We start from the raw sequence: 16,752 nt of genomic DNA on the forward strand, positions 1-16,752 counted from the left end.
GTACTCCACCAGGGGAAGAGAAAAGCAGAAGTGACAAGCAGAAATGAGGTGTGATTGAGATCACACATGGAGCGCAGACTATGAGAGATAAACTGCGACAAAGTGAAGGGAAAACAGGGGTCGCAGAGCCGCATCGCTTTGATGGCAACAAGTAAACACGGCGACAACGTGGACATCGATTGTGTTGAATGTGTTTAAGAATCCGTGACGTGATTCAGCGATAATAATTAAAAAAAAGCGCAACACGTTTGCATGGCTTCGATCAAGCTTTAACTTTTACTTGCACCCGCTGTCTTGTCCCTGGACACAGCTCCTCATCACTGGAAAAACAACCCTCTAATATAAGCAAATCCGTTTCAGGTGCCCACATCCAAGTCTATTTATTTAATAATAATATTAAGTAATTCTATGGTCATGATTCTTTTTTAAATAAAGTTATACAAATTGTTTATTTGGTCAAATTAGGACGTGCTAGGAATTTTTCTGATATACAGTTTTGAGGACAGCTTCTATATTATGACTTGCAAGACCCTTTAACTGTGATGGATTCTTATGATAAACTATACTCTGACTTTGGATAATATTGTACCACATATTATACTAAGGTTTTATGTTATTTTTTATGACATACACCCAAAATTGTAATGTCACACTATTAGAAGGATTGTGTTGCTTTTCACTTTGACTTCACATCATGAAATACACTGAATTTGACACCACGACATAAAACAAAATTACTTTTCATGGTGTTCCACATGACTCATTTTAAAATTTCCTAAATTATAAGTTTCTGAAAGACCATAAAAAAACAATTTGCAAGATTTTTCTTTAACTATACTTTAATGTAATGATAATACTTTAGAATTTAAACATATTTTCTAAGTGCACTTCCGTGTGGTGTTTGTTTTTATTTTATTTTACAGGTCTATAAATGTGCCCAAATACGATGGAAAAAGCCGAATAAGGAATCAGAAAAAGACAGTCCTTTGAACTGAATCTCACGGATTGTAAAAGTACAGAATTTCATGATTAAATTCAATCTAAAAAAAGTTCAACAAAGTACTACTTTAAAAACAATTGAATTAAAGTCTGTATTGTAAAATATAGGATATGGGTAGGAGGATAATGGCGGTACATTTTCTGAAGGCAGTTTTAGTTCAATTAAAAACAAAAACCAGTGTCACAGGGCAACAAGGTTCCTACACAAAACTCCATGAGCTGAACATATGGAAGTGTGTGTCCCCAGTGTTGTCGCTTGATAAAAGTTTAGGCCTCTTCCCCCCCCCTCCCCTCCCCCACAGGATCTTACACACACCACCTTGATAAGAGGCCGGGCACAGCCCCTGTCACCCTACAAGGTTTTCACAGTATCATCACAGCAGCATCTGCCCGTCAGTTTTTTTTATGAGGACAGTGACGTATAGCAACAACATGCCGTAAACACGGGGGGGGGGGGGTGGTAGAATGAGTCACTTCTCTCACTTGCTTCGTTCAAAACAAAAGAAGACAACAGGCATCTTTAAGTACAAAGTCTTTATTTCTATTTTTTTTTGGTATGGCTTTTTTTTTTTTTTTTTTTTAATTAAAGGGACTGTAAAAGACATTTCCTGATGCAATCTGACAAGCATCTACAGAATTTCGCATCTACTGTAGTTGTTGTGCACCAGGTCAAATCCACAGACACGGTGACTGAAAAAGAAATGAGACACCTGTGGATCTGCAGGTTTGCGGGTTAAATGACATCAGTGCCACAACTATAGGTCATGGTAACCAAAAACAATAAGCTATTTTAACTTAGTACCTCATAAATACCTACATATAAATATTGTAAATGTACTTGATGTCTGAAAATATTTCAAATTGCTGTACATGAATGTCCTTTGAGAGCAACAATCTCCGTGAAAAGAAAAAAAGAAAAAGAAATACACTGGTGTCTGAGCTCGGCGTCAGCTCCCTTTAAACAACGACACGCAGCTCTCCTGGTCCCCACTGCCCACATACTGCATGTGATTATCTACATCCATTTGAAATTATCAAGACCCAAAGTAAGCCAGATTAATGTGCCTGACTGCTGAAATGCCAGTTACAATACAAAGGGCTTTATGCACTCGGTTCTGTGTCTGTGTGTGTGTGTGTGTGTGTGTGTGTGTGTGTGTGTGTGGGGGGGCATGAGAGAGAGAGAGCGAGAGAAAAAGAAATCTGGAGATTCTAAAAGAAGTTTCTCTTTTATTAAGGCCTCTTTAATTAAGATATATATTTTTTTAAAAGGTGTAGTCCTGACATCACTGTCTCAAAACAAACAATGGAGGCCCCCAGTGTCCTGTAACACGGGAACTCTTTCCCGTTGCGTCGTGGAGGAGGCAAACATTTCTCATTGTCCTCACGTGGTGTGGTCAGTTTGTTCGGGGGGGGGGGGGGGGGGGGGGAGGGGGGGCGGCACCAGAATGAGACTTGCTGTGTGCCTCTCCTCGAGATCACCCCCCCCCAGTCTTCCACCTGCACCCATTATCCGCATGTCCCCGAGTGTCCTGAAGCAGCAGCGCCCTTCGTATCCGCCCCAGAGACGGGAGGGAAGGGGCGCGACGTGTCCCGGGTGGCTCTCTGCTCACCGACGTGTACCAGGGACACGTGTCTGATGGGAGCCATCAACACGTTGATAATAATAAAAATTAAAAAAAGGCATACAAACAAATAGACGATGACATTAATACAATAATAAAGGACCATAAAAATAATAATTATAATAATAATAAAAAAAGAAAATGAAGTGTTGGCCTCTGGAAGCGACCACATATTTTACGCCGTTTAGCTTCCCAACCTGAACCTCGAGATTCCTCCAACCCCCTCGCAACCCTTTTGGCCTTAAACCAATGAGCAAACGGCTCACTCTGTTCCTATAGTGCAATAGACCCTCCCCTTTTCCTGAAAGCCTGCTGATGATAGCCGGGTCACCCGTTAGGGCGTGTTTTGCCATCCTCTGTCCAAAAAGGTCTGCGTCCACTACCCCCCCCCCCCTCTTCTTCCACCTCCACCTATACCGCTGCTTCTTCTTCTCCTCCTCCTCCTCCTCATCCTCATCCTTCACAGGCTCACTGCATGCGGTCCGGCTGGATGTGCTGCTGCGGGGCGTAGTGTAGGAAGGCCTGGGCCGGGCCTGCGGCGGAGGCGAGGGCGGGGTGGACGGAGGCCGGGGCTGTGGCGGCGGCGGCCGGCCCGCTGCTGGCCGTGGGGCTGGTGGCGTAGCTGTAGCCGAGGAATCCGGCCGGGGAGGCGGCGTACGGGTACTGCTGCTCAAAGGCCGCCTGGGCGTACTGGGTGTAGGCCGCGGCGTAGTCCAGGTACGGGCTGCCGCTGACGGCCGTGGAAACCTGAGAGGGCATCACCAGGCTGGGCTGCACGTAGCCTTGTGGGTAGACGTACGGCTGGGCCAACCTGCACACAAGGGGGGGGGGCGACACACATCGCTATTAGACAGGGGGTGCTGAAGCGCCACAGAAGGAGAAAATCTCTGGGAGCAATGTAAACAATGGGTCCCGGTAGAGGTCTAAGTCCTCACGCAGACAACGTTAAAGGACTCAAAAGCAGACGAGAGGCAGCGGAGGTGACTCAACCCTCGGCGGCAGTTGGCTAAACCGGCAGAACCTGTTCGGTCCGCCCCTGCTGGGGTAGCTGGGAGGGAAGGGCGTGTGGCGTGTGGGGGCGAAATCAGAGTCAGCAGTTACTGGCAGGTTTTCAAGCTCAGGCATCAACAGAGTGTTTTAACAGCTGCTGCTCTTCACTCGCTAAACACACGCACACACACACACACACACACACACGCGCACACACACACACGGGAAGTACTGGACGGCTGTGCAGAAGTTGCCGACTTCTAGTTATCCTCATTATACATCTCGTGGTCGCAGGGGATGATGCTGACTGAGGGAGGGCACGGCGCCTCGCGAAAGGCTGCGCCGGCTTTCAAATGAAGCCGACTGAAGCATTGAAGTATCGGTAAGAACACCCCCACCCCCCCCCCCCCCCCGCCCGCCCATCCTGCAAAACAGTCGTTTAAATTGTCGTAATAGGCTTTTGTTTTGAGGGCTTTCATCTTTGAAAGTAAGTCCACAGAGAAACACCCAGAGAGAAAGAAAAGAAGAAAAGATAGTCACACCAAATGTCTCCTTGACAGAAGCTGCCTCTCAATACTGATGAAAATATTCCCTTCATGGACTGTATTCAAATTTCAGGTCAAGCTTTTTCTTTCTATAGATTCGACCCAAATACTTCATTCCCTTGCACAGTGAAACATATGGACATACATGCGTTTTAACGTACTTATCCCGTTTATATTGTTAATTCATGCTTCCATTTTTTTATCTTGTATTGCACCATGTCAAATACCTCCATGTGGCAATAAATAGCTTCTGATTCTGGAGCCAGGAGAAGAGGATCTGTAACGAGAGGCAGCCGGGAAGCCGAACACAGCGAAAGGAGGAAGCATGCATGGATAGGGATGTCATCACGCTCTCATACACCCACACCCTCTCAACCCCCCCCCCAACCCACCCACCCACACCAAACCCCAAACCATGCCATAATAGGGAAAGAGTCACACTACAATCAGGCAAACCCTCTTCAGTTCATATCACACAAAGGAGAAAAAGATTTTTTTTAAAATGACACTCCAATCCATCACAGCACACTGCACTGCACTCTCAAGCCATGGCTGGCACCTTGGAGAGGCTGGCTGAGGGAGGGAGGGAGGGGGCGGGCAGACATTTCCTCAAACCCCCCTCCTTGGGACTAGTTGTGCACTCTGGGCATCCTGTGATCCTCTGCGGGTTCGCTGGTCAGCTGGCGGCGGACAGCAGCCGTGGCAGAAGGTTGGATGGGAGGACGCCGGTTATGATCGTCAGAAATAACAGGTCTGGTTGCATCAGTGATTCAATACAGAGATGTGTATTCAAGGGTCTGAAATTCAGAACACGGACCATCCCAACTGAGGTAGAACATTGCAAACACATTGAGGGAGGCGGTAGCAAAAGACAGGAACACAGACAAAAGCCCCGTTTCTGCACCACGAGGAGAACAAGTTACAGAGGCCCACTGACACATCTGGGGGGGGGGGGGGGGGGGGGGGGGAGGGGAAGAAAGGACCGCATAACAATAACAGCAGCATGCAACACGTAAGCAGCGCATGTTAAACCCCCCCCCCCCCCCCCCCCCGCCCACAATCCACACTTTGCCCTCACAGGGCTATTGAGCTGCGCACAAAGAGGCATCTCAAAGACGGTCCTACATCAGCGCTGCGGGGGGGGATATATGCACATCCACTCACGTCATGTAAAAAATGAGCCCGCCTCCTCCGCGGGGGGGGGGGGGGGGGGCCCACAAGCCGTAATTGGCCTCGAAGTACGCCTAAAGCGAGTTATTGGCCCTCCTGTATACTATACAAGAGAAAAGTGCTGTCCCCAACCTACCGAGCTACCAGAGGCCGGGGGGGGGACCAAAGGTCAGCTGGCTTTGTGCTGACCGCGAGTCCGAATGCGTGCGTTGGACGCAGCGTCACTCAGGCAGCCGGAAACCCCCCCCCCCCCCCCCAGGGAGACGCGCCCGAGAACGTTCGGCGTCACCTACGTCACCGACACGGGCCCCAGCAACCATCGCCACGGAGGGCAACATAACGGTCCCATGTGAAAAGCCTGGCCGACGTCACACGGACCAGCTAAATGTTTCATACGCCACAACACAAATGACCTTCAGCGCGCGCACACACACACACACACAACTCCCCGCCACACAAAGTGTGCAAAAAAAACAAAAACAGAGTGGAGCGGGTGGGGGGAATCAAACAACACCTCACAGTACTTGTAAGACGACTTGGCGATCCTCCCCTGCCTCTTTGTTTCAGAAGGACATGAAGGCAACAGGAGGTGAAGAAGAAGAAAAAAAAAAGGTGTTTAGCTTGACACCTGGAGAGGTTAGTTTCCAAGGGAGCACACTGCCTCATTAAGCATTGGTCCCAGAACACCCCCCCTCTCCTCCAGATACCCTCCTCCCTCACAGGAGGTGTCGGTTTTCAGTGTCTCACACACTGCTGGTGGCAGCATCTTAATTTGTAAAAGAGAAGAAGAAGAAAAAATAACCCCACTGTTTTAAAGTAAAACAAAAAACTGGATACCGTCCATCGGACAGAGTGGAGGAGGAGACGCATGAGAGGAGACAAATCTGCGAGCACACTGACAACTCCTCCCCTCCCCTCCCTATCAAAACTACGTCGTGCCCTCGTTGACCCCCCCCCCGGCCCTCACAGTCCAAGGCATCTGCTGACACCAGTAAGTCCTCACAGGCACACCGCTGCTACATGCTTGGCTCAAAATCCTACCTCAGCCCATGTCCTCACACCATATGTTGTCAAGGGGTTTGGGGGGGGGGGGGGCGGGGGGCTGAAAGAAAAGCCACTTTGGCACTCTGCATCTTAGGGAGGCCTCTGCGTCTGCCACCCGCCGCACACGGGGGAACTCTTGGGGGGGGGGGGGGGGGGGAGAAGACAGGTGCTCCGTGCGCCTCCCTGGGGGCGGTGGTCATGGGAGATTAAGGGGGGTGTAACAGGCTGTAACACGAGCCAGCACCTGTCGGGCAAAAAGCCCCGAAGCAGCACTCCGCTCCACATTTTCAGAGCCGCCCCGCGGCCTCTGGAGGACGGGCGGGTTTGAGGGACCTTCCAGTGTCCCACCGCCGTCTTGGGAGCATGACAGGACATGTCCCCAGTGGACTTCAAGCCCAGTGAATTATTACAGTAGGTGGATATGGCCAATATTCCCTTCTTGCATGCTTTTTAATATTTTCCCGGATCTTTTAAGCATCTTCCTGCTCTGCATCAAACTGGATAGAGCTGCACTACTGATTATTCCATTTATCAAGGTGCTTATTTGTCATGTAATTCACGAAATGTCAGAATCATTTATAGAGCACTTAAAATGGCAGGTTGACATCCACTTTTATTGGGGGGGGGGGGGGACCAATTTATGCTGGTTGCCTGACAATTTGACCCGTCGTCCTGATGTCATTTTCTGTTCAGCATCTTTTACGAGAATTCATCATTACTGAATATGGATTATCAGTTAATCATTTGTTTAAATCACCGGATCAATTAAATAACATTGCTTATTAAATTCACTGTTATTTAATAACATTACGTAACAGTGGAAAGGCTGCTAATTTCTTCTCTTTAGCAACCTTCACGTCCCAATGACCCAACTGAATGAAGCTAGAAGCAGCAGATGTTTTCCTTTAAGCCTGATAAATGACTACAGCCCAACATGTGTTTCAGGGTCACTCCTCTCTCTCCTCCACATAGAGGCGGTTTTTTGTTTGTATTGTCACACAAGCACCACGTATCAAAAGACACAAAACCACTTTGTGAAGTCACTGGGTATTTTAATCCTCCAGGAGGACATGAACCGTGACGAGAGACGATATCCGAGGGCTGCGGGTGGGGGGGGGGGGGGGGGGGGAGACGAGGAGACTCATTACATCGGTGAAATGCTCATTAGCTGCCCAGCGGCCCCCCGTCAAGGAAGCCGTCTCAGAGACAGAGAGCCCCCCCCCCCCCCCCCGGGGTGGGCCGAGCCGAGAGGACGGCGGGGGGGCTCAAAGTGAGTCACACGTTCACCTCTGGAATGCTCCTCCATTACCATGGACACGCGAAGCATCGGCCCGGCCCTACAGAACTCCAATATGCTAATGGGCTACTCCCGGGGTTGCATGTGGACACAGAAACTGACGTCTACTTTCCAGAAGGGCCCCCCCCCCCTCGATCCCCTGCTTGTCAAAGAAATGCAGCCTAGTGGCGACCCGCGGAGCGTAACGCACAAGCGCCCACTCCCGCTCACTTACCCATACTGCCTCTGGATGAGTGCCGGGTGAATGGGCTGCACTCCGATGGATATGCCTGGAAGACAGGAGGCCGGCTGTCAGACACGAACCATTGGCATTTACAGAGGAGGACCGGAGAACAATACACAGAGGACGCCGAGAGACAGAGGCAGCGCTTGTTTCCCCCCCCCAAACCCCCTACCGCAAACGGTTACAAAAAAAAGTGCAACGAGCGCTACTACAGCATTAACGCCGGGCGCCGCAACCACCGTTGGGAGATAAGGCCGCTCACCTGTTTGTATGCTGCGGGGTTTGGCCCCCAGGTAGGCCAGGTTCACGTTGGCCTTCCTGCCGTCGATGATGGGGTTGGGATCCTTGCACGCTCTCTCAGCCGCCCCTCGGTCCGTCATCGTCACCTGGTGACGGGTCAAGAGGAAAAAAAACGGAATTACTCATTACAAGTCCAACTATTCGGGGCAAAGACAAAAGCAAAAAAAAAAAAAAGCACTCGAAAAGCATCAAAAATGTTGGTCTCGTCATAACCGAGTCCACAGGCTTTCCACTGTGGAGAAAACAACAAACAAAGCACAATGGTGAGCTTTGAGAAGCTGCCCACAGCAGCAGCAGCAGCCACTTGATTTCCACCCAGGCCCAGCAGATCTGCCGAAATATGGTTCTGGGAAGAGCAGCAAGGAGCTTATTCAATTAGGGACAAATTTTTAAGGAGATTGGTATTAGTCCACCCTCCCCCCCCCCCCTCTCCCCCTTCCGGGCATCAGACGAGTCCTTCTGTTTTGATTGCCACATTGTGCCAACTCAAGAGGGTTCAGTCACCTCGGCGTGCGGACCGAGCCGTGAATGTAGGCCACGCCGTGCATTGTTCTGGAGGACGTTGTGTGTGTCTTTTTTTTAAAGAGCAGTTGTGCCTCTTCGTGCTGGAAGGATCCGGAACAAAGCCCACTCCAGGGCCTGTGTTGTGAACACACAGGAAGGAACGAGGCCGTGTTTACCCTGTGAAGAGCCTTGCTGTGGGTGGGTGAGTCGGTAGGTAGGTGGGTGGGTTTGGAGGGGGGGGGGGGGGATCCTGCTAATCCACCTATAAAGTGTGTGTGTTTTTTTTTTGTTACAAAGAAGGTCCGCTCAGGTCTGCAGCGCCTCTCTGACGGGACCACTCGGAGAGCAGAGCGAGCAGGTCCGGCGTGTCCCTGGCAGAACCCTGGTCGCCCGGAGCCTGTTTAACCTGAAACGCCGGCCCGTCGGCGCACAGCCGTTGGATACCGGCTAAACTCACGGGGCGGCTTTCCTCCGAGCTGGGGAGCTGATGTGTAAACACGCAGCGCAATTGTCTTACATTTCGGACTTCGGAAGATAAACATGCACACATGGCAGTTTTCCATTCCTTCTTTGGCCTGACAGTACATTAGCCCCGATGTGTCTTTTCAAGGTTCTGGTAAATATTTGCATTTCTTGTGCTGCTTCTGTTCTTTGTGTCCAAGAGAGAATAACCATCTCCGGCTCTTGAGCGGGATAAGTAATGTTTTATTGCAGGCTTAGAGCGGACATCACAAGGGCCCTTCGATATTTCCCATTAAAATGACTTAAAGGAAGGAGCGAGTTGTGATTCAAGTGGCAGGCTAGAACAAGGTACAACATAGGGTTACATTACCACACAGACACAAAGAAAAGAGGAGAACCAAAAGGAGTACATTCGTACAATAGAAAGGAGACAATTTTGGGTTATAGGAATTTCCAAGCAAATCGTGCGCTTTGGCCGACAATAGAGGCCCGGTGCGCAAGGTCAACCTCCCCACTGCTCCAAAGTAACCATATAAAGCGAGCAGGGGAGTGCACACTGACTCCAACACACACACACACACACACACACACACACACACTTCCAAAGCCATAAGCTGCGGCTGCTCGAGGGTCAGTAAAGGGGGATGGGAGGGGGGGCATCTGACATATGTTGAAATATAATCTGTTACCCATCAACATGTGACATCCCTCCTGCTCATCATTAAGCTGAAATTAAAGCTGGATGCCGAATGATGCAAATAAGCTTCTTCGTGGATGTATTACTGTCGACGCGCGTCTAAAAAAAATTAAAAAATAAAGCGGACCCCCCCCCCCCCCCATGCTGCACCTCGTAGGGAATATCATGCATTCATACAACTTCACGCACAGGGCGAACGGACACGCCAAGTGTTGCGCAGACGATCGCAAACAAGCCCGGAGCGTCGTTTCTAACGCCAAGTTGTGACGGGGGGGGGGGGGAGCTCGGCGTCTTAACGGGTGGGTGTCGGTGCACGGCCGCCGGTACTCACAAAGCCGTATCCTCTGGATTTACCGGTCTGCCGGTCCGTGATCACCACCGCCTCGTCGATCTCCCCAAAGGCCTCGAAGTATTTCCTCAGCGAGGCGTCGGTCGTGTGGTACGGCAGCCCGCCGACGAAGATCTTGGTGAACGTGGTGTCCTTCTGGAGCGGCGAGGGATGCATGACTTCCAGGGCTCCGTTCATGAACTGATGTAGCAGCATTGGTGGAGGAGAGCCGAGGAGACCGCGGAGGACGCGCTGGAATTGTACTGAGCGCCTAACAGCGTGCCAGCATCCGGACGGCGGGGAGGAATGGCAGGAGGAGGAGGAGGAGGAGGAGGTTTTCACTGTCGCTATGCGGCCGCCTTCCCTCTCGCGTTGTGACCTTCGCGCAAAGTTGGGAGCAACCTGATGGAAGTGGGGGGGGGGAGGAGGAGAAGAAGTGCGTCTCGCGCGGGGCGTCCAAAAACTACTTTCTTTGAAGCCCGTGTGTGGATGTGGGGTAGAAAAAAAAAGAGGAGAAAAAAAAGTGCCGCAGCTTTTATACGCCGTGATTAAGGCCGCGCCCACTAAGGCCTCTTGACCAATCGGCGGCACCGACGAGCGGCCACTCGGGCCGCGGCTCCTCCCCTTCCTTCGCCTCTCCGCGGCGCTGTGCTGCACCTGCTTTTGTCCTTTACGACACAAAGAAAAGCCCGAAACGTGTAGGGTGGAAAGCGCGGCGCTGCCACATGGTGACGAGGAAGTAATCATCTTCTGGCTTCTGAACAATGTTGCCCTTTCTAACTTTAAAAGGGAACCATCACTGTACGTTTATTGCGCTTTTTTTTTTTAATTCTGCGACTTGACACGACTGTGACACGGCGCGCACATTGTGAAACGGAAGCAATGAATACATGGATTATTCGGTGTGCCTTAAAATCTAGCTGAAACAAAAGAACAGCGGAGACGACACCACTTCAATTAAAACACAGTGACCTCTTCGACATTAGTTTGTCCTCGGCCTGTAAACTTTCCTTTAAAAGGTGTCCATCGTCGGAAATGTCATGAATTTCAAAATATTGTTCGTCTTTTCATAAATCAGAGGATGTAATAGTGGTACAGAAGAAATATTAATCTAAAACTGCTCAAATTATGTATAATATTGGTTTGATTATTTCTTGTCTTTTGGGGAGGATTTTTATTTAGCCCAGACAGGTGTGTCATTTTGTTAAATAAACTGGTTAAAGTAAAGTATTGGACATGGTCACAGGTCTCCCTTATTATTACCCTATAATAAAGGCTGAACCAAGTGTCCATAGCAACAGGTGAAATCAATTTTTTTTCAATTTTAATTGCATCCCCTAAAAAAATTTATATATTTAAAAAAAAATTGTACCATGTAAAAGAAACCTGTTGGTGCTGAATGAACAGCCCAGAAGACCCTGGTCTAGAGGTGAGCTATAGTGTCAGAGAAGAGCCACTGAACTGTGGCAGCAGCATACCGTCCCTCCCCTGGTGCCCTGGAGCTCCACCGCCAAGTACCACGGGTCAAGTTAACAGTTAGGTGACACACTAATGACCTCAATAAAAAGGCATTTAATTCACACCTTCTTCTCTATGAACTGGTTCACGTTTCCCACATGGCCTTTGTTGCTGCCCATGCTACCCCTTTCATATCCTCCTGATAAATGACCCCCCATTTCCAGCACACAAATCCCTGCCAAAAGGACTGAACCGGGATGAAGAACCCCACCGGCCTGCTTTGATCTCATTTGTCCTGCTTTGCTCTCTCACCCCAGCTCTTTGCCCTTTCTTCGGCTTACTGGTGAAGCCAAGACTGTGGGGGACAAAATGCGCCACCTGCTGGTTAATCTTGGTTAAAACAAGAACAAAGGAGGGGTCATTGTGATCCAGATGTTGTTCAAAGTTTATCATTTTGATGTTGGGAAGATTCCAATGTGAGAAAACAACAGAGTAGTAAATGGTTTAGCATGCACATCACAGTTCAGTGAATCCCAAACACAAACCCCCGCAACCTAAAACAATACGTTCATTTTAACCCTCAGGTGTGAATAAACATGAGAGAACATGTGGTTATTTATTTTACATCCCAGTTTTAGTCAGAGCTGAACCACAAAAATAACAGAAAATCACAACAAAACAAAAGTCTTTGAATAGCAGTGGAAAAAAAAGAGCTGAGCACAAAAACACAGTGATCATCCACGCCAGGTTGGGTTGGGTAGGCCCCTCTGATTGGTCCATGCGTGGCACGCAGCACCGCCGCATTGGTCCTGGTGTTTGCCAAAAGGAAGGAGTCCGTCTCGAGCACACACACACACACACACACACACACACACACACACACACACACACACACACACACACACACACACACACACACACACACACACACACACACACACACACACACACACACACACACACACACACACACACACACACACACACAGTTCTTCCACATTTCCTCACAACAGATGCGCCGTGGCCCGACGAATCTAAAGACAAGAGGGAGCAGTCAGTCACAAAAACAACTCACACAGGCCAACAGAAACTGTGGCAGTACAGAGATCTGACTCTGTGTGTCTATTGCCAGCAGCCATGTTCGTGCACGTCAGGGATCGGGGGGGTGGGGGGGGCACAGAGGTATTGAAGTGAGAGAGCCCCCATGTTTACGGAGAGAGGCTGCCCCGCTCTCACCATTTCTTGTTCCGAGGCTTCAGCTCCTCGGCAGCACTCCTCAAGAAGATGTAGTTCTTTTTCTGGGGGTTGTAGTACTCGTGGCCCTGAAGAGTTCAGATGAGAGCACAGTATTAACAGAGAATCCCAGCATGAAGTGAATGCCACTGCTCCGAACTACTCTGGTGAAATACAAACACACGCCAACCGTATTTGTAAAGAATTAACACCTACCTTTGACCAGTCGTAACTGGAGGCATATGCAAAGATGTTGCCGTTGCTGTTGAAGCAGCACGCTGTAATGGGCTGATCGAGCTGCTCTGAGGTCTTCAACTTTGTGCGCGCGTCTTTGTCCCAAAAGCTGAAGCGTCCATCTGAGCCCACGGTAGCCAGTGTGCCGTGGACAGGGTGGAAGGAGATGGCATTCACCTGATGGGAGAACATCATTAGCCGAGACATGAGGAAACATTTAGCCTCGTTCAGCTTTTGTGAGTGTGCTGCAGTGATGGGTGTCCGTCAAAAGATACACAAGTGCACTAGTTCCACTCAGCATCTCTCTACTGTAACAATGTCGGTATTATTCTAAGAATTTGCATCAAAACGTTTTACACTAAAGTTCAGAAACTGGTAGAATGTGTACAATCTAGTTGAAGAGCACAAAAGAAACAAAGCACACAGTTTTAGAAAACCAAGCCACTTACGGCGTAGATGTCCTGTGGAGTGGTCGTGTTGGTTCCATTCGACCTGTGACACTTAAAGGTGAAGTTATCTTTGGCCCTAAATGGATGAAGGGAAGACACGTCATGTCAAATTTTGTTTTAGGCATTTGACAGTGATACCAGTTTCTTAACTAAACAAAATGTCAGCTACGCTTGCAGATATAGTGATCCATCGACTTGTTTTAAACACTCACGGGTTTGGGGGGTTGATATAGTGGATGGCCACACGGCCCTCAATGCTTCCTAGTGCAAAGCCAGTGGGCTTGTTCTGCTTGTCCTTGAATATGGCAACACAGCGGTGCTGCAAGACCAGGGAAAAGAAATGTGCATTAAATAAAAACATAAGTATAAATTACAAAATATATACCTTAACATTGAATCATGAACATAAAACTACCAGAGCAAGTTACTAAATGTATACAAATTATTGGAATAAGATTGGAATTAGGAAAACACCATGAGGAAATATTTCACAGACGACAATTAATCACCTGATGTTTGAGAGGAGAATCGATTCTGCGAAATTCAGAGGGCTGGTTCTCCAGCTGGTACACTATCAGGCCTCTATCCGCTGTGGCAACCACAGCCATGGGATACACCTAAATATAACCAGGGAGGTGATGAAAAGTCCAATTTTCAATCATCATCATCATCTCACCAATTAAAATCTCACCAATTAAACTTTGTCATTATCCTCATAAACCACTTACAACATCAGCACAGTAGGATCTCTCTGGCATCTGCAAAGACATCATGGGATTTGGAGACCGGGTGTCCCAAAACTGAAGAGAAAAACAAAATCGGCTGTCATGATTCTCAGTTCTCCACTACAGATTTCAAACATGCTGCTATCTGAGATTATTATAATTACATTTAAGTACAACAGAGATGTAAAAAAAACATCCCAGATTGATAGCAGGCTGATGGTCCATGCGTGACTGATATTAAGATTACTCGAAAACAGTTTCAAAACTCATATTTCATGGTCTTTTTCAGAGATGTACGCTAGAACCTAGGTGCAAAAAAATAGCGTTGAAATGTTCTTTGTCCTGTTGTACCTTCAGTGTTTTGTCCCAACTGCCGGTCATGATACAGCTGTAGTTCGGAGCTTTAATCCAGTGGATGGATTTGATTGGGCCGTCATGCTGGCAGGAGAAATGATGAGAGGTGTTAAGAGGATTCTGCTTCATGACTATGACCCTGGTGTTCATTTTGTATATTGCTATCCAACCTGTGCAATCTGCAAAGCCTGATTGCTGTTAAGATCCCACATCTTGGCGGTTTTGTCACAGGAGGCAGTGAAGACCTTACTCCCGTCCTGGTAAAAACAACAGCACAATCATAAACGGTTCCGTGGCCGAGCATCTGCTGGGCTCAAGCTACTTTGTGGGATGAGACTCACGTCACTCCAGCATGCATCCAGCACCGGGCCGGTGTGCATCTGTTGGGCTTTGGGTACAGTCTGCCCATTGTCCTGAACCTCCCAGCACCGGACCTAAGGTCAGATGACACCACGTGGGTAGACTGTTTAACTAGAATTCTGTATGACACACCTTATCTGGTGCAGAAGTAGTGATTCATGGAAGACAAGCCTGGGGGGGTGAAGGGATCGAATCTACTGGTTTATAACTCACATCGTTGGCCCAGGATCCCCCAATGAGGAAGTTCCCTGGCATGGTGGGGGGACTGAAAGCCAGACAGCTAATGCTGTCATCTGGAGGGGACGTCACCTCAACATCCTGTTACAAAATAAACAGCAAATGCAAACAATTAACCGTTATGTAAAATGTAAAATGCCGTTTTTATGTAACGATCATAAGCGGTTATATAAATCCAAAATGCAGTCTTGTGTTCTGATGGTTTTACCTTCATGGGATTATGGCTGTCTGTCGTTGCGTTCCCAAAGACACCTGCCCCCGCTGCTCCGAACCCGGAGGTTGCCCCAAATAAACTCATCGTACATTAACGTTATTCGTTCTGTACGCCTAAGAGAGAAGACCGAGGCAAGGCAGATATTATGAATGAATTGCACCGTCATCGGGTAACAGGTAGCAGCATGTGATGCCAGACACACGTCTACGGGGATGTTACGGTAGCGTCGGATCTAAGAGAGGGCGTCGCAACAAGCACATCGTGTGCGCGCGTGCACGCTAGGTTGCTAACGTTACGGCACGGCAGAAAAACACCCGAGCTAAACTTAACGTCATCACTGAGAGATAAACTATCGGGTTAGATTCCAGGAAACCGCAAGGTAACGTACGTGACGTTAAACCAGAAGAATTCGACACTCGACAAGACGCTTCTAACGTGGACGTTACATCAGTAACGTCGCTAGCTCCATACGCTAATGTCAGCTAGCTTGTTAACATATGGACAGTTCAACCGCGGGAGGTGCATCAAACACGTTTGAGCATTTCTAACGTTAACGTTCTCCACCCCAGTCGTTTTGTGGTTCAGCAAATGACGTGGTAATTCAACGCTACCTACCGGTAGCTAGCGTTGAATTTGTTTCAGAGATGTGCTGTGGTAGGGCAACGTTAGCTATTAATTCGACGTACTCGGAGAAAGGACAATTTACCAGTGATAAACATCGTATCATATCCAGATCAGATCAGTGTTCCGACTACACGAATATACATACCCAAAAATGTGTTGTACTACAGATACGTTCCGTAACGCTGAAAATGCCTAAATAATTTGGCGCATCAAAAAAGTGGCGCTTGTTCCCCGGCGCGTCGAGGTTTGATGACGTAAATGAGCCCGTGAACCCATGCAATGCCCCGAGCAACCGCCTGGAGGCAGTGAATGGAAGCAAGTCATTTCGATGAAAAGGTTTTTATTGTCAATATAGGATACAATGAAATGTCGTTCGGTAGCCCCGAGCCAAACAGTAGCAGCGAACAACATCACTAACAATATACATACAAACAAAAATACAACGAAGGAATAAAACACGTTACTTAAGCGTTTAAGTGTTTAGTTTATCCTAGATCAAGTGAAATAAAAGACAAGGCTGGATTGCCATTCCATTCAAAACTGATGAACCTACATGGCCACAATAGTCCGTACACCTCCTCTGCCTGCCAAAGAAATGCAAAAGTGGTCAAATATGTCTATGCATGCTGATGTGGTGCCAACAGTCATCAGAATAACATTTTTTGCCAAGTGCACAACTCCCT

At 48.5% G+C, this 16,752-nt stretch overlaps 2 protein-coding genes across 3 annotated transcripts; both read right to left on the reverse strand.

Annotated features, from left to right (window-relative positions):
• Positions 1-1,516: 1,516 nt before the first annotated feature.
• LOC119230010 (RNA-binding protein 38-like) lies at positions 1,517-10,635 on the reverse strand. Its single transcript, XM_037490923.2, has 4 exons — positions 10,185-10,635; positions 8,153-8,276; positions 7,882-7,936; positions 1,517-3,432 (listed from the first exon to the last, which is right to left on the reverse strand). The coding sequence occupies exons 1-4, from the start codon at positions 10,395-10,397 to the stop codon at positions 3,090-3,092; spliced, it is 735 nt and encodes a 244-aa protein (XP_037346820.2). The 5' UTR covers positions 10,398-10,635; the 3' UTR covers positions 1,517-3,089.
• Positions 10,636-12,066: 1,431 nt separating this feature from the next.
• Positions 12,067-16,364, reverse strand: rae1 (ribonucleic acid export 1). Of its 2 annotated transcripts, XM_037490926.2 has the most exons (13): positions 16,215-16,364; positions 15,440-15,558; positions 15,208-15,312; positions 14,976-15,068; positions 14,805-14,891; positions 14,632-14,718; positions 14,284-14,355; positions 14,065-14,172; positions 13,768-13,874; positions 13,556-13,631; positions 13,089-13,283; positions 12,876-12,961; positions 12,067-12,673 (listed from the first exon to the last, which is right to left on the reverse strand). In XM_037490926.2, coding segments are annotated over exons 2-13 (1,107 nt in total). In that variant the 5' UTR covers positions 15,530-15,558; positions 16,215-16,364; the 3' UTR covers positions 12,067-12,672. The 2 variants fall into 2 exon arrangements, with proteins under 2 accessions (XP_037346823.1, XP_037346822.1); XM_037490925.2 differs by lacking the exon at positions 12,067-12,673 and having other exon boundaries at positions 12,872-12,961.
• Positions 16,365-16,752: the final 388 nt, after the last annotated feature.

Source organism: Pungitius pungitius, chromosome 8, assembly GCF_949316345.1.
Source record: "Pungitius pungitius chromosome 8, fPunPun2.1, whole genome shotgun sequence".
NCBI lineage: Eukaryota > Metazoa > Chordata > Actinopteri > Perciformes > Gasterosteidae > Pungitius > Pungitius pungitius.

Coding starts and splice junctions, on each gene's coding strand:
- rae1 (XM_037490925.2), bottom strand. CDS start 15,529: ATGAGTTTATTTGGGGCAACCTCCGGGTTCGGAGCAGCGGGGGCAGGT. Junction 14,719..14,804: donor AGGCTTTGCAGATTGCACAG/GTTGGATAGCAA, acceptor TTCTCCTGCCAG/CATGACGGCCCAATCAAATC. Junction 13,632..13,767: donor TATATCAACCCCCCAAACCC/GTGAGTGTTTAA, acceptor TCATCCATTTAG/GGCCAAAGATAACTTCACCT.
- LOC119230010 (XM_037490923.2), bottom strand. CDS start 10,397: ATGCTGCTACATCAGTTCATGAACGGAGCCCTGGAAGTCATGCATCCC. Junction 8,277..10,184: donor AATCCAGAGGATACGGCTTT/GTGAGTACCGGC, acceptor ACCCGTCACCAG/GTGACGATGACGGACCGAGG. Junction 3,433..7,881: donor CTCATCCAGAGGCAGTATGG/GTAAGTGAGCGG, acceptor CCTTGTGTGCAG/GTTGGCCCAGCCGTACGTCT.